The sequence below is a fragment of the Zingiber officinale genome, chromosome 8B (assembly GCF_018446385.1).
Source record: "Zingiber officinale cultivar Zhangliang chromosome 8B, Zo_v1.1, whole genome shotgun sequence".
Classification (NCBI taxonomy): domain Eukaryota; kingdom Viridiplantae; phylum Streptophyta; class Magnoliopsida; order Zingiberales; family Zingiberaceae; genus Zingiber; species Zingiber officinale.
The window spans coordinates 47,930,674-47,948,774 of NC_056001.1; the positions used below are offsets into that span (position 1 = coordinate 47,930,674).

Below are 18,101 nucleotides of genomic sequence, written 5' to 3' on the forward strand. Positions count from 1 at the left end.
GAAAAAATATAATTTTAATTATTATTAATTATTTATAAACTGAAACATTATAATTAGCTGATCAAATAATTTATTTTTAAATTATTTAAAAAAGATATATTAATTATTGGCTCCATCTTCACAAAAAAAAAAAAAAAAAAAAAAATTGAAAATTCAAACATGCTCTTGATTTACACAATCATAAAAACTTTTTTAATAAGATTTTTAAATTTTATAAACTTTTGACAAAGCTTACGTTGAAGATACTCGACCTTCCCAGACACCTGGGCTTTCTCTTGTAGGTGTCTTTCTCTTGTCTTTAATAAATTCCGGCACAATTTAAACATCTGGATCTTATCTTTAATAAATTCCTACACAATTTCACTCACATATTAAATTAATATATAAAATCTAACTTAAACTCTTTATTTAAACATTAAAACTCTCAATCATATCAATAATCTCTCTTTTATATTTAACAACATAAAAAAATACAATCAGAGGATATAATATATATTTTTTGTTTAAATTATGAATTAATAGATAAATACACTTTAGTAGGCCATTAATGTCAACATATATTTTAAAGTGATAAAATAGTTCAATTTTAACTAGATTTATTATTATTTTTTATGGATTACATAATACAATATTGATGCTTCACTGAATACACATAAATCCGCTTTTGCCTAAGCCAATAAAAACGAAAATCTAAATTTTTATACTTCACATAATGATACCTTTAGTCGCACAACAGCACAACAGAAAAGGTAATACTAATTTCGAAAAAAATAACCATAATCTCAACCAAAACAATGTTTCCTTTCAGTTCAATCTTTTTTCTCAGACCAGCAACTTGTTTCACATCATCTAGTTAATCTAGGGGGCTTCCTTAGACTGATCCCTTAACGTTTTCTTTCTGCACGCCACTTGTAAACGGGTCGATTTGTTGGCTGCACAATTTCATCTTCACGAAGTTTGCGTTTTCTCCCTGGTTTCTGTTGCAAGGACAAAGGATCACAATTATTCCAAATACCTTACACCGAATAAGATCAACTCGGAAGATAATCATCGTCAAACTTAGAACTTAAGAAGCTTAAGGGAAGCTAAACAAATATAATCCTTGTAGACTGAATGGGGTGCTATTGAAAGTCACAGGAGCAATGATTTAGATGGCTCACGCAACCCCAACGTTATAAGCATAATGTTTGAGCCTCCATAGAGTAGTCTATTGAAGACGCGACTAAAGCCTATTAGTCCTTCAGCAATCAATTATAATAAAAAGTTCTTTTCAAATTGGATAGTAATAGATAACTAACCTGCAATTCTTTTTGCAAAGCCATGTCTGAGTATATCTTTTCAAGTTCTTGAACCCTTGTTTTCCTTGCTTCCAACTCTTTGTAAGATGCAGCTGTTTTCCTAGAAAGAGCCGCAGGAACTTCAAAAAATATATACTATACAAAGCAAAGAATTTTATACTTGGAAACATGTCAAAAGCGTACAAATTGACAAATTTACTTTATATTTCTCTTGGACAAACACAATGCCAGTAGGATGAAGATTACAAGGTGGTAAACTATAATGTCTTTCAAAATCAATTGCGTTTATCTCATTATTTTGATGTAAAGCATCTTACCTTTATAGCAAACAAAAAATAATGATGTAACAGGCAATGCTAAACTGAAAAAGGCACTTATTGTATGGGTCTAGATGCGGCGTCAATAGGAATTGATCATAAATTAATGGAAGTTGCAGACAACTAAAGAGACCAGCAAAGTTTTGTCACACATAAGCTACTCCAAAAGTATATTTGTAGAGAAACCAAACATAGAATGATAACTCGGGATGACTCGGGCCGTCTCTCAATGAATGCAGCCGGTGAATATTAATCATAGGATCGATTTATTTGCAAATGGAGTTTGGATTTTTTTTTTGATATTTTAAACAGGGGTTTGGGTTTTCGAACTAAACCTAATAAATGAAAAGCAATGCATGTAATAAAAACTCTAAACTAGCTAAACTACAATTGCAAGAGAATTGAAGAAAATACAAAACATTCAATGGAACCTAAATAACAAAACCTAATCTAATCTAACCTACTTGCATCTAAATAAAGAACAACATCACTAACATCCAAATAAACTAAAACATTGCCGGAATGAAATGAATTGAAGTGCATTGACACAAATAAAAGTAGCAAGAATGTAAGGGACAATTCATCAAACATATAGTGGGCATGAATCAATTCAAACATAATGCATGCAATTTAAAACGTGGGAGGATAACTTCATTACAATTCCACAACTCAACAATCAACACAAACAAATCAATCACAAAAGAAAGGATTAACCCAACACATCAGAGCTTCTCTTGTGTATGGCTAGTGGTGGAGGATGATGTAATTGGAGCCACGAAATCTCGAAGCTTCATGAGATGAGCTCCCTTCAACTGATCAGTTGAAGGAAGAGGGCTTGCGGAGGAAGGGCTGCAGGGGTGGAGGAAGGGCTGCAGGAGTGGAGCAAGCTCTCCTCTTGTAATCCGAAGAGGAGAGTTGGCCGGAAGAGATGGATTAGCCTCGGATCCGAGACTCCCAATGAAGACGGTGTGAGATGAGCTCAAAGAGAGGAGATGATTGAAAGGAGCCTCTCCCAATTGAGAGAGGGTGTGGATAGTAATGTGGTGGCCGGCCGGTGGTAGGAAGAAGATCGTCTCCTCTGCTGATCGGGAGAGGAAGAGATGAAGTGGAGGGAGGAGCCTCTCCCAATCGGGAGAGGGTGAGATGTTGTGGAGAAGAGGGCGGAACCTCTCCCAATCGGGAGAGGGTGAGATGGAGGCCAGACCGCCGACAGTCGAAGGTGGAGGTGGTGATGAGGTGCGGTGTCAGGTCTTGGCATCGTGAGAAGCTTGCGTGAGTTGGGTATTGGTTAGGTTCGGTCCATCCCAAAAGGATGATTTTTTGGTTGGTAATTAATAAGATCAATTACTAAATCTAACCTTATTTTTTGGCTTTTTCAGTGCAAAGTTTGGCTTTTCCAATGGAACTAACATATCAAAAATAGTTGACAAAAAATTTCTACCAAACCTCTACTAATTCTGGGCTAGGTTCAAGAAATTAAACTAGAATGTTGATTAAGCACGATAACAAGCTAATTTTGAATGTGGTGTCGTCAACTGAGTAGATTATGATAGTAGCAAGAAATTAAGAGATATGACAGTTTGATAGGTTCCTCATCATATTGAAATTCAGCTTGTTTCATTCCAGAAACTTCCTGTTACCAAAGCTAAGTCTGAACTTAGATTAAGCAAGTGAACCAAGCTAAGATAATAAACATATAATAAGAAACTAATTTATAACTTAGACTATGATATAGGTGCTGAACTTCAAATATAGACTACAACTAAATATTTGCATTGCACTTGAGGGTGTGGTTTAACTTGTCGACTATACAAAGCCAACCAACTAGATCACTCTTAAAGGTAGGGTAGTTGTTTCTTTGTATTTGGCAATATTCAAACTAACCCATCAAAATAATTTCCAGAAGGTAATAATACCCAATCCAAGAACAAAAGACAAGATAAAACTTACTTAACAATGCCCTTGGGAAGTTTTAGAGAAGCAACTGTATTGCTCATTTGCAGTGATCTAGATTGTATTTCTTCGGCTTCTTCCCTGTCATATAATGACCAAAAGCAGAACATTAGCCAAAGGAAACACCAGAACACCACTAGAAGTACATGGCAAGATGTTAGTAACCATCAGAATAAATAAAATTTAGTATCTACGACATTATAACAGACAAATATGCACTTTAAATCAAGTAAAGACAAATTAACAAAGAATTAAAATTGCTCCTTCACATTCCTCACATGCATTAATATTAAGCGATTAAAAAATATGCTTTTGGTCTAATCATATACAAACTTTATAACTTACACGCTCACTATTTGTTAAAATACAAATATTTTTTCAAAACAATATTTTTAAAAAATAAATTTACAATTTATAAATATTTTAAAAAAATTAAGCAAATTTATTAGTTTAAGGCATCATTAAACTTAAACAAATTAAAATTAGTGACTAACAATTGCATGGTCAGGTCATACATGTTGATATTTTTAAAGAAATATCTAAAACTGGAAAGAAATTTTTAATGTTTTACCTAAAATAATTATATAAATATTTTTAAAGAAAAATTATATACTGTAGTCTGTAGATTTTAATAATCCTCTGTTAAGTAAATTATGAAATTTGATTAGGGATTATAGCAAAATATTTCATAAATAAATAAGATTAACTTAGAACTAAGAATACAAAATATTATTAAATAATATTAATTAATGAAATTTTAAATTAAATTTTTGGACAATATTATTTCCTTAATAAAATTTGTAAAATTATTTTTTTAATAAATCAATATTAGTAAACTCAAAGAGGCTATATATATATAAAAGAAAAATGAAGATATTAATAGTCTGATAAATTGAAGGTACTAATAGTTTCAAGATATTAAAAATTTGAAATTTTAAATAAAAGTTCTAAATTTAGAATTTTAATATTTTTATAAATTACTATTTGATAGAAGCAAAGATATGAAAAATTACAACATAATTACAAATATATAAAAAACGAAATTTTATATTTGAAGATAATTAATTATAAATTTAAAATTTAAAATTAGCTTAAAATAATTCTTTCAAAAATACCCATGAATTGCACTGGCTAATGGCTTATATACCAATGTGACTTCTTAAATTAGATTAAATCTACTCTATGCAATGTAAGTAAACCATTGTGAGTTTGTGACACAACAAATACATCAATATATCAAATGATCAAAATCGTACCTATCCTCAGCATAGTAAACATGCTTGTTCCCTGGCTGATGATCTAGTGTGTGAAGAGCAGAACTTAGCCTTTCAATTTTCTACAATAGATTAAACAAGTGTTTCATCAATCTGTTACTGAATATTACACCATCTTTGTTCTAGAATACCTTCTTTTCACTTTGAATTTTCTGAAGGACATAACCAATATCTTGAGTTTTCATAAGCATGAGCTGTTCAGGTGTGTACTTGTTTGCTTCACTCCTGGAAGACAAATTGTCAGCCATATTTTACTAAAAACCTTAAATTATCCAAGTTAAAGTTTTGCATCGTTACTTTGGAATATGAATCCCACCACGCATTCGTGTGTTAACCATCTTGAAATAGAATTCATCTGGATTTTTAAAAGATGCCTTCTCCCTTAATTTCTGCAACATTCAACACATAAGACCCCAAATCCACAGACTATCACTTAAACAAAAGCAATTGTTTCTCACCCTCAGAGTCTCTTCCTTCTGGTGGAATGCCTGTGCTCGGACAACATAATCTTTATGCTTCTCGAGAAGCCCAAACTTCTTCCTATCTTGACTGCCAATCAATTTATTTAAAATCAACAGGAAACATTATTAGGATCCTGAGCAGATGAAAAACAAAAGATGATGAGCAAGAGAAAAATAAAGTTCGCTCACGGTTGTGCTCGCTCTTTGTGAGCCTTCCGAGGGATAGCATTTCTAAAAGAAGACATAATTTATTGATTTCTGGTGTGCAATGGATCACAATAAACAAAAAGAAAATGACTTCCAATAATCCGCAACCAGTCCTGAAATATTTAAGAAGAGCAGAAGAAGAAAGAATGAACAACTTAACAGAAGTACTAAATCCACAACAAATAATCTGCAAGCACTAGTTAATAATGAAGATAATTACTCCAAGCTAATAAGGTGCTGGGTTGATGGCGTCCAAATCTAAAATACATGATAGTCGCAATTAGGAGTATTTTTCAATCATATTATTCCATCCAATATATATTTATGTTGCTAGTTCAAATCATAAGAAAGAAGAATATAAAAGAGAAAGAATTTTTGGAACCACTAAGTTCCAACTCTGATTTATCAAACAAAGAAATTTACATGCTCGGAAATTTTCATTATCAAAAAGATAATGGGGAAACCTCAAAGGCCCCAAGCTCGGCTGTGAGTTTCTGTAACAGAGCAGCAACTAGGGACAAAACCAATCCGGTGGCACAAGGCGACTACGCTCGTCCCCAGTGCCCCCGCCAACCCGTTCCACGGCCAACAGGAAAGAGGTAAATCACAGATGGCTACTAGTCTTTGGAATAGTGACTGGCGTATGAGGGAGCCATTTACCTCGACTATGCTTAGATTCAAACCCCATATATCATGATGTTAGCACCTCATGCGCTAGCCACTAGACCGTGGACGGGGACGAAACCAATCCGACTACAGAGTCAGGAAGAGAATCAAATGGCGGTGGAAGATGGTGGTTCGGCAGGGAAGACGAGGCATATGACTTTCTGGGGATCAGGTCGGGACTGCAGGTTGGGTGGCAAGGAGAGATCGGGCTGATTTACATGCAGCGTTTTCAAAAGCTAGGGCAACATATTATATGGGGCTAATATTTAAATTTACAGTTTATTTAAATAAAACATTAAAATGTGTATTTGAATTTAAAATTGTATGAAAAAACTAAATCAAATTTTAATTTTTATTAAATAATTGGTTGTAAGGTGTGCTAAATTAATAATAAAGGTAATGATGATTAAGTAATTTAACTAAAAATCAATCCTTATTTAAAAATATAAGATATTATATAAATTTTATTACAAAATTAAAATTATTTATTATTAAATAATAAAAATTTATGGTTATTATTAATAATAAATTTTAGAATATTATTCTGAAATTATTAATAATTAATATCAAGAATACATTTTAGGATTATTTATCCGAATAAACATAAACATAATCATACAAAATATAAGATAATATATTAAAAATGTATTGCAAAATGCCGATCAAACATAATCATTTATAGAAAAGAGAAAGATCATACTGTGCTTATCAATCCATTAAATTGTTTACTTAGAACATAGGAAAGACAATTAAATTGTTTTCCATCCAAAATACCTTATTTTTATTTTATTTTTTTTCATTTGATCAAGAATCTAGCAATCTTTATTGAATTAAAAAATAGCAAAATTATTTAAATATTTTTCAATATCCAATGTCTTTATTTTATTTTTAAAAATATTTTTTCTATTGTTCATCAAAAATTTTCTTAATTTATCACTGAATTGGAGAGTCTTCAAAATAAGGGCATCTCCAATGCAAAGTTTGTGAGAGCTTTGTAGAATCAAAAAAGTTGAATAAAAAAGTTTGAACCATTGTAGAGGTGAGGTTTGAGGTTTGTAGTTTAAGAGCAATAGTGAAAACTCAAACTTGCTCTTTTGTCTTGAAATTGATGTAACATGCATGAATCCATGCAACTACATGTAATAAATTGGATCATAAAAAAACTCATTTAGAGTTCTAACCATTTGAGATGTTTCAATAAAATTTTATAATGTTGATGTGGCATATTGGAAGCATATAAAAAAAAGCTTATTTAGATCTCTAACTATTGGAGATGCCCTAAATAATCTGTTCAAAATAATTTGTGGCTTTCATTTGGATATTATTTAAATATTTTTCCCATCACGAGGATCATTTCAATAGGGAATGTTTGTTATTTATTACTTGATGCTTCGCTGCAAGTTGCTAAACAACTTTTGCAGGAAGAATTGGAACCTAAGTAAACATCCAATAGTTAGTTGACACTGAAGTCACATTCATTTTGTTATCCATAGTGATTCATAATTCCGATGATAGAATAGAATCTGTGTTAATTCCTTTGTTCGCAACAGGCAATTTTGCTATCCAGGAAACAGATTCAACAAGGCAGAAAATTTTAACTATACAAAGTCTAACGCAATCTACCTAAAAATTGAAGACTTTCAAAATCAGGAACACCAGAGTACCGTGGAGCAAGAAAAATAGCACTTACCCGACCGTGGAGCTCTGCCGACCTAGGAACGTCGGACCACGTTGTTGTCGGTTTGCCGGAAGATGCTGAGAACTACGCACGATGGCTGGACGTAAATACTCGACGGTTGGGTGGGTGCGACTGCTCGAGAAGAGGTCGCCGGGAAAAGAACAGTGCGGCGGCAGAGATAAAGAGAATGGCTGGGGGGCGGCGGCGGAAGAGAGAAAGAGGGAAAATAAAACCTACCTTACGGTGGAGGGTGGATTGGAGATTTATGTAATTTTATTTTTTATTATGGAAAAGTTTCTCTAATTTTACTTTCCACGCCTCCAAGTAAACAGAGGCTAAGTCCGCTCCTTTGAAAAAAATATATCAAAAAAAATAAAAATAATTAGAATTAATATTTATGCACCCGTAAAAGAGGACTTGATAAACAGAAGTGGAAACTCGTCCCAAGCCGTATGGACCCTGTGTGGAAGTCCCGATCTCCTCCCCTTGGACTAGTTCCACTGACCGGCATCATCATCTTTTGAAGACTTTAGCCACAAGTCCAGGGACCTCGGCAACTTCGAGACTGCCATAAAGTTCACAGGAGCAGTCGAGATCAGTCAGTCACACAAAACTTCAGGATCGGTCGCCTCTGCCTTCTGTTTCGTTCTCCTCTCTGGGAAGCAGATCGGGGTGAACCTGGCTTTTGTTTCACCGATTCTCTGTCAAGCTCCCATAGCCAATCTTCCTCCAGTAGAAGGTTAATAGACTCTCTCCTGGCAGTTTTCCTATCTAATTTGGTCGGAGCTCGAAGAGATTTCATCGTATCTTTGTAAACCAACGCATATGTGGCGTTTTCCCCATTACTATAACACGCAGTTTTCCTGTTCTGATTTTGGTTTTTCTTTTTTGTGCTTTAAATCTTTGTTTATTTGTAAAAGTCAGGTTTTTGTGGGATTGAAGAGATTCCTTTTGTTGCGTGCACGTTTCTTTGGTATTCTAGTTCATCGAGAATCGGTTTCTCATTTTCCCCCCTAGATTTTGTTCGTTTATGCTATCGTGTTAAGTTCAGTTTCCTGGTGAAATCTCTGAAAAATTTGATCCGCGCAAGAAAATGACTAATTTTTTTCATCAGTTTTATGGTCTTCCATAGATTTGGCGAGCTCATAAGTTAAAACTGGGGGAAATTTTCTTTTGCAGTTTTTCTTAAAGACTTGTTATTAACTTGGGACTCTATTACAATTTTTCAAAATCCTGGTTTCCAGTGATTTTAGTCAGTAATGCAGATGTTGATAGCCGTTTAATAAGCTTTCATCTTTTGCATCAGAGGGCATTCACAAAATGCTGCTTTCATATCATGTAACAGTGTTGTTCGGCCACTTGCTTACAGTTTTGTTTTAATTTTCCAATATTGTAGTTAGGTCAAAGTTACTAATTTATCCAATGGAACTCAAGGAAGAAACGATATTTCAACATGATAGTTGCAGCAACAAAAGGAACTCATGCTCTTCCATCTGTGATGAAAATTTAGAGACATCACGGGCATCAGCTTGTAGCACAGAAAAGGATGTGGATATTTTAATGTGTAGAGTTTGCCATTGTCTCGAACCTGACATCAGGGGAGATGCTGCTTTAGAATTTTTAAATATTATCCCTCCATCACAAGGATTATCAGAAATCAACAATGACCGAAATTCATATGACGAACTTCCTCAAAAATGGACTGTAAAAGGATCCATCAATAACAAGTCTTCTCAGGAGGATACTGATTTTATTCAGTTTATAAGTCCTGAAGGTGAGATATTGGTTTGCAGTGCTGATGTAGAATCAGGTTCATGCCTTTGTCATGACACAATCATAGATCTAGGATGCTCTTGCAAAAACGATCTTGCTCATGCTCATTATGCTTGTGCACTTAAGTGGTTTATAAGTCATGGTTCCACTGTATGTGAGATCTGCGGAAGTTTAGCTAAAAATGTACGAGTAGAGGATTTTAGAAAGGTTGTGGCTTCCTTAAAAGACTATGAAGAACTAAGGGATAGAACAGTCACAGGAGAACCTACTTATATAAACATGGAGGCAAGTTCTGGTATTGATCCTGATGCTGTAGCTGCTATTAGAAGGCAAAGACTTAGTGAGATATCATTGTGGTTCAATCCTCATAATAATACTGCATCAATCTCCCAGGAGGCTGTAGAGGAAGTTCCATATAATCCAATAGAAAATGTTGTAACTAGGGACACACAAATAAACAAGTCAGCTTTGGAGCACTCAGGAATTTTAGTTGTTACTGGTCTGCTCACCGTTATTCTTTTCTGGTTTGTTGCTCCTCGAATCGGAAAGGTATGCCCTAAAACTATGGTGTTTCTTTAGAGTTTCTATAACTTGTGCATGCGTTTGCATTTCTTTTTTTTCAATGGAGGAATAAAATCTATGTGGCTGAGCATAGTAGTTTGTACAAACATAGCTTGATGATCATGGTTATTTTGTTTGGTAACTAAAAGACCTGCTGGCAACAAATTTGGATTTGCCAGATTTGTTCTTGTAGCTATTTCCTTGATAGTCAAATTGTATTTGTTGCTCTTCTTTACCTGCTCGACATAGTACCTAAATATCAAGTTTCTTTCTATTTTTGCAGAAAGGTGCAAAATTTGGTTTCCATATTCTTCTTGGAGGGCTATGTGTGTTGGCAGTAGTGATCTTTGTTAGATTTGTAAGTATACCTTTGTCTTATTTCCATTTATACTTTAGAGGTCACTAACCATTTAACATGCATTAATGTAAGAGCAAAAGAGTGTTAGGGAACCTATTTCTACTGTCATTAGGTCAAGGATTTGAAGGAGATTTGGTTGATGTTCCTTTGCTGAAGTGTCCTAATTCTTCCTCTTTTCATGAAAAATATGTAGAGGCAAGGGAAAGTAGATAATATTATATTGCTTATGGGATAATCATTGCATGGTGCATGTATACTTGTTAAAAATTTCATATACTATGGGACACTATTGGGTAAATCAACAAAATTCAATACTACTAATCTGTACCATTGGTAATGTCGATTGTGTTGCATGTGTCAGTTATGCCGATTTTGACGCTTGACCTTCCTTGGCATACTAAGATTCTTATCAAGATTTTTTTGCAGTTGTTTCTTTAAAATTTTAATTCTTGTGAAAGTGCATTAAAGTAAGGCAACATGCTTTAACACATGTCAAAACATACTAAGTACCAGTGCAATATAATACGATAAAATTTAATTCAATTACCTATCAAATTGTCAGTTCTATTTTTATAATTAAATAAATTAAGTGAAATTGTATTTAAGGAATAAAATCTAAATTCATCATAGCAATGCTTCAAAGCATGTCAAAATATACCCTATCTTAGCGTAATATATAGTGCAAAAAACTGTATCATTCTAGTTGAAATTGAAACTAGTATAAAATGATATTTTTAATTTTGCCCAAAGGCGTGTAGTTGTCACTTCTCTTTTCTTTTACTTCTTCATCTCTTTCCAGTACTTCTAATTTACCACCTGCGCTATGGTTTGACTCTTGGATTGTACACTGGTTCAATAACCTAAATACTAATATGTCATTAATTCTCTGCACTCATAACCTCATAATATCTCTTAACACTTTTGTAAATTAACCTGGAGCATAGATACTAATTATAACCAACTTGTTAAATAAAACTAGAGAAATCCTCATAAGTAGATTATTACTTAGACATGACAATGATGAAATAAAGAGAATATTTGTATCCAAGAAAAACAGAATCAAAACTTATGTAGTTAATGGAGAATGACACTAATGAACTATTTGACCTTGATTAGGAAACCACTATAGATAGTTGATGGATCATGCAGACAATGATGCCCTCATCCTCTAGCACATTATCTACTTTAATTTAATCTCAAATCATCACATTGATAAAGAGAGGAGATAGAGAAAAAAGGATAAAGAGTGATCTCGAAACTGAGCTATTAATGAGCCTCTACATGAATTGACGATTACATTTAACATACATTAATTGAGAGAAAGAATTTAATTGAGGCCACTAATGGAATTATACATAGAGATACATAGAAAGCTCAACTCAACTAATTGAAGAAACAGGATATAGTAAGCCAAAAACTTCACAAATAAAGGATGAATAAAAATATAATTAAAATCTGAATAGAAGAAATTAATTGAAGACAACATAAAAAAGTGAAAGAAAACCTATCAAATGGTGGCAAAAGGCGATTCGCTTGCGCTAGTGCCTCCGCGAGCCCATCCCTAGGCCAACATGGATGAGGTAAATCACGGGTGACTACTAGCCTTCGACAATTGAATAGCGCATGAGGAGGGTAGGCACCCGACTACTAGCTGGGATTTGACCCCCCGACCTCCCACCATGCGCTATCCAATTGTTTACCCCGAGAGGACTGAAAGAAAGAAAAACTATCAAAGATGGCAAAAGGTGACTGTGCTCGCCCCTAGCGCTCGTGCCAACCCGTCTGAGGACCAACACGGATGAGGTAAATCACGAGTGGTTACTAGCTCTTAGAATAGTGACTGTCGCATTAGGGAGGCATTTACATCGGCTATGCCGAGATTTGAACCTCAAACCTCAAGTTGGCGGCACCTCATGTGCTAGCCACTAGATGATCCCTAGGGGACAAAGAAAAACTATCAAAGAGATTATATTAGGTGGCTCTTGTTCATAGGTAGAGAGATGCCAAGAAAGAACTTTCACAAGATGAATCTTAAAGAGGAAGAAATAGTTTTCATGGTTGAGAGAAGCATGGATGAGATTGTTTAGAATCATGACATTAGTAGCAGTTATAGCAATGAGATTTGTAGTTGTAAATGAGCCAAGCGTTCGTGAACAAGCTTGGTGTTCGGCTTGGTAAGAGATTATTTATGTTTGTTCAATATACACAAGATTAATTAAACAAACAAGTTTAAACAGCTCGTTAAATGAAACAAACAAGCTTGAACACATATGTGTTTAGCTCGTTAACGTTCGTGAACAATGTTCACGAATAACGTTCGCGAACAACGTTCGTGAACAACGAACATGAACAATGTTCATAAACCAAATTTCATTAATAAAACTCTTTTCAATATGCTAAATAAACAATAAAATAAACAAATGAGTTTGAATTTTCAAGTTCAATAACCAATCAAACAACTAAAAGTTTCAAACAATCAAACAAGCTTGAATTAAGAGCTTGATAATATCTAAACAAACCAAGCTCGAACTAAGCTCAAGCCAAGCTTGAATTGAGAGCTCGATAACATCTAAACGAACCAAGCTCAAGTCAAGCTTCAAACAAGCTCAAACTCATAAAAAATAAACTAAGCCAAACTTGAACAATCATTTCAAAAGTTTGGTTCATTTTAAGCTCGGCTTGGTTACCTTATCAAACAAGCTTGAACACCCCAAAGCTTGGCTCGGCTCAGCTCGTTTACAACCCTTAAGCATCTATAACAAGGATGATTAGTACAAGGTTTAAAAGTTTGAATCATGTTGATGGATAGTCAGTCTTTGACCAGAACATTATGGGTTTAATACCTTACCATGCAATGTCAGTATATTTTCTAGAATTATAGACTTACAAAAAATTGATGTTTCATTTCACTAGATAGCATCTACAAGCTATTCAACTACATCCTATCTAACATGCTCACTTGGTCAACCACTCTACTTGACTGCAACAACATGCTCACTACACATTCTTTAACAATTCCAAGTATTCAAATGTTTTTTATTTTCATTGTAAGAATGAAGAAAACTTAAAAAGGTATGTAGTAGTTGAGAAAGAAGCCAAGAAAGCAATAAGTGAAGTCAAGAATAAAATTTTCCAATGCTTATATCGATAGCTAGATACAAAAGGAGAAAGGGACATCTATAGAATAACTAAAGTGAGAAAGAGGAAGCCAAGAGAGAGGAGTATACAAATAAGATTAATTTTTTTAATGAAGGTTTAGGTGGCTAAATTTAATTTAGATAATTTAAGTTGGTGAGAGGAGTATAGAAATTTAAATCTTTATCAGAGAATTCAAGGTTTAGAAGTATAACATATTTTAAATGATGAAAAATAGAAAAGTGGTTGCCACATAGAATATTCCGATAGAGGTACGAAAGTGATTAGGGAAGTAGAGTATTGAATATACTTAAAATCAAAAAAAAAATATCTAATCAATGGAGGATAAACACTCTAATCTTTTTTATAAAATAAAGGAGACATAAAAAATGGTACAAATTAAAGGGACATTAAGCTAATGAGTCATACCATGAAATTTTGAGAAAAAGTGATAGAAAAAGACTGAGGAAGGAGGCTACAATGACCAAAAATCAATTTGGATTCAAGAAGGTCGATGATGTAAGTTATACATCTCTTCGGGAGAAATATTTACATATGGTATTCGTCGACCTAGAAAAAGTTTATAACAAAGTTTAAAGGAAAATTATATGAAGAATTCTAAAAGAGAAAAATGTTAGCACAGTGTATATTGAAACAACTAAGGATATGTATGTAGATGTGATGAGTGAAGAATTTAGGTGGATTAACTTAGGTGTTTTCTATAAATATAGGGTTCCATCCAGGGTTTAAAATTCCGACCCGTGTCGAGGTTTTGGTCTCAGACCGAAACGATACGATTTCGGTATCGTATCGTGTCGTGCCAATACAGTTTCGGTATTTTTTATTTATATATAGTAATTATAAGATAAATATGTTTGTGGTGTCAAGTTGTATATTGATTTATTATAAGTTCTCAATTATTGAATAATTTAATATTATTAGAAAAATAATTAAAAATAATTTTATTTAAATAGAATTGATATATCAATAATTCAAATTAAAATGGATCTACCTAATATAAATATAATTTATTAAAAATTTTAAAAAAATAGAATTTTTTTAGAATTTTTAAAGATTTTTTAAAAAAAATAAATGAAATTTAAAACAATACAAAATAATAAAAAAAATATATTAGAATATAAATAAGAATTATTGTATTTTTTAAATTTTTAAATGAAATTTAAATTATTATTTTTTTCATAATATTAATTAATAAAATTTATTAAATTTATTTTAATTTTGAATATATTTTTTATATATTTTATTAGGATAATTTAATTAGGATGTATAAAAGCCTCTTCGAAATATCACACATCCTTAGGAATTGTTTAAATTAATTAAATAAAATAATTAATTATTGAAAAAGAAAAAAAAACACGGACACGAGATCGTCCGCCATCATCGCCCACAATCCCCACGCGGGGACAGAACGACATTTCATTCCTTGGTTCTATCAACGATCAACTCTAAGACTCTATCTTTTTATACTAATTATGGATCAATGACACATCCAAGACACACATTACCATAATGCATGTTATTTGTCGATAATATTACTTTGATAGATAAGGCACATTACCATAATTTTGTAGCAATATTAGATGTAGTAAGATAATTGTTAAGATAGGAAATAACAAGTTACCTATAACTAAGAGCTTCAAATATTTAAATTTTTTTTTACGGAAGGACAGAGGGATTGAGAGACGTCTTATATAAAATACAAATAGGATGATTAAAATAAAGGAAAGCGCTAGGTGTTCTTTGTGATCATAAAGTACTTCTAAAAATTAAAAAGGAAGTTCTATAAAATGACGCTAGACCTATTGTGTTATATCGAGCTGAATGTTAGGCTATGACTCAAGCTCACGATCAAAAGATAAGAGTTGCAGAGATGAGGATGTTAACATTTGAGAGAAAGTCGGAGTTGCGCAATTGAGGGAAAACCCAAGAGATGCATTTAAGATGGTACGAACATGTATCAAGACAACCAATAAATGTTCAGTTAGGCAGTATGAAACTATAACAAATACACATATTAAATGAGGAAGAGAGATCAAAAAAGATTTGGTTATGTATGATAAAATAGGATAAAATTTATTTAAATATAGATGATGATATAGTAGAGGATATAGTTTAATAACGTAGGAGGATCTATATAGCCGACCCCATTTAGTGAGATAAGACTTGGTTGTTGTTGTATTATTTTTTGTATTTTGTTGTTTTCTTTGTGTATGTTTCAAGAATAATAAGTGAATTCAAAAGAGGAAGAATCCAATCCCTTCAAAAGAAGCAAAATTGAACTCTTAAAAAGGCGGTTGAATGGATCTCTGAAATTCTATTTGAAAAAATCATGTTAAATTCCTATTTAAATGCACCTCATCTCATGTAAATATGTGATCAGTGTTCTTACACAAACCTAGCATGTCTACACTGCAAACTATCTTAAAATGTTTTTGAAGAGTATCACTCTGGAGACCATATTTACTATTTTTATTTTGTTCTGTTTGTTTAGGCAATTGGGCTTCGCCAATTCTATTTGCTTTCATGTCATGCAATATACATAATGACGTGATCTGACAAGAACTTATTGTGGATCTAGCTGGTAGTTTCACTACCAAAAGTTATTTTTGTTTATACATGCAAAAGTTTTGGAAATGGACCCCACCTTGTGGGATAAGGTTTTGTTGTTATTGTTGTATGCAATAGTTTGAAAATAAAAGCTATTATGATTCCAACAACCCAGAAGACAGTAATAACAGCTGGCAGATCAGTTATATTTATTCTTAGGTTATAAGTAGGCAACTTGATATTGTATTTGGAAAGCTGTTATGACAAAAAGGGACCTTTTGTCTAAGTTCCTCTATTTGTAGTACCAGAAAGACTGCCCCTTTAAAGGAACAATTCTCTTTGCCATTGCAGATAATGCCAACCAGATTCAAACATGGGTTAACGCGCTATTGGGCAATCTTGTTTGTGTTTTGGTTTCTTGCTTTTGCAATTTGGGCTACTCGGACCCACAATATCCGTGCAAAATAATCCTGCCTTGACGTGCTGGGAAGGTCCATGCTTTCATTTGCATGTGAAAGCAGTGACTGCAGGACAACTGCATTCTGAAAGGTGATGTCCAATCATCAGTTGACATTCAAACTAAATGTTTGGACTCTTGCCAGCCAGTAGTTTTGACAGGAGAGGTCTATAGTTTTGCTGGATCACAGGTAGGTATCCTGCTGCACCCAGGTAAACCTTGTATGAAACTTGTTTATAGAATCGAGTGGTAATTTAGTAGTTGTTTACCGCAATGCTCTTTTGCCTTCTTGGTAATGATTTCTTCTTTTTTCTTGGTAATACGCCAAATTGTGAGTTTTGAACGTAATCAAACCATCTACAATCTCGATCCATTTTTTCATGCCTCTTGCGAAGTGTGCCTGGGAGTGCTGTAAAGTCATTATCCCTCCCATGGAATGTAGTATTTCTACAAGTGAGTTTGTGGTTCTGCTAGATTGTTAAGTATCTTGTGTTGTACATAAATAACATGAAATAAGTCTGTTATTTTGACTTGGCTTAAATGGGCATGCTGCAACTTTTTGTATGATACACATCATATATTCTGTTTTTGTCAGTTTCAGTTTGACCTTGTACTCTTTGATAGCACAAAAGATGATGTCAGCTGCATGAGCTCTGGCCTCCTCATCAGCCATGCTTTTAAAGGTAATCCTTAGCCCTTTCGCCTTTCGCAACAGTAGTTTGTTTGTGCATGGTAAGTTTGTTGGTGTCAACTGACTCGGTTGGTAAGGAACTTAGTTGATATTGCCAACGCTTTGGGCACATAATCCGCCTTCACCAAAAAGGAAAACTTGAGGGCTTGCATGATAAAAATGGTAAGTTTATCTTAGATAGAGGCAGAAGATTTATGTTGGATTTCCAAGGAAGGATTTATGAGTAGTGATTAGATGCTAGTTATGCAATTTGCTGAGTGATGACTGAATTAGCATATATAACAGTTGGTACACTAGATTCGATTCACATTTTGAACAGGATATAATCCATGTGTGTTGGATCTGATCAATGAATAGCTTGACTTATATGTTCCAGGTGGTTCATACTGTAGCTAAGACAGGCCACACTTATTGTTTGAGGCACCTCCGTTTACTCTAAAGGATGAAAAGGTGGATGGATATAAATGTGGAAAAAAACAAAGTGAATGATTGTAAATGAAGATTTCTTATCTTCTTTTATATACATCCATTTGTTCTTTAAATTTTCATCCATCCACCTATTCGTTCTTGAGAGTAAATGGAGATGAAAACTGTCATGTGGTGATTTCCCATAGAGCATGCTTTTGTACCACACTTTTGAAAGGTAGTTTGTCCATAAAACAACCAACATTTCGCCATTTTGGATACCTCTAATCCTACTCCAA

At 33.4% G+C, this 18,101-nt stretch overlaps 2 protein-coding genes across 2 annotated transcripts; one reads left to right on the forward strand and one right to left on the reverse strand.

Moving 5' to 3' along the window:
- Positions 1–679: 679 nt before the first annotated feature.
- On the reverse strand, positions 680–8,277 carry LOC122014729 (probable U3 small nucleolar RNA-associated protein 11). The gene is made up of 9 exons (XM_042571114.1): positions 7,867–8,277; positions 5,493–5,623; positions 5,301–5,391; positions 5,140–5,231; positions 4,974–5,067; positions 4,825–4,904; positions 3,566–3,649; positions 1,299–1,398; positions 680–977 (listed from the first exon to the last, which is right to left on the reverse strand). The coding sequence occupies exons 2-9, from the start codon at positions 5,546–5,548 to the stop codon at positions 885–887; spliced, it is 690 nt and encodes a 229-aa protein (XP_042427048.1). The 5' UTR covers positions 5,549–5,623; positions 7,867–8,277; the 3' UTR covers positions 680–884.
- A 17-nt stretch (positions 8,278–8,294) lies between these two features.
- On the forward strand, positions 8,295–17,284 carry LOC122014728. Its single transcript, XM_042571113.1, has 4 exons — positions 8,295–8,593; positions 9,251–10,176; positions 10,472–10,546; positions 16,601–17,284. Exons 2-4 carry the CDS (start codon positions 9,277–9,279, stop codon positions 16,715–16,717), a joined length of 1,092 nt encoding a protein of 363 aa, XP_042427047.1. The 5' UTR covers positions 8,295–8,593; positions 9,251–9,276; the 3' UTR covers positions 16,718–17,284.
- The last annotated feature ends 817 nt before the right edge of the window (positions 17,285–18,101 follow it).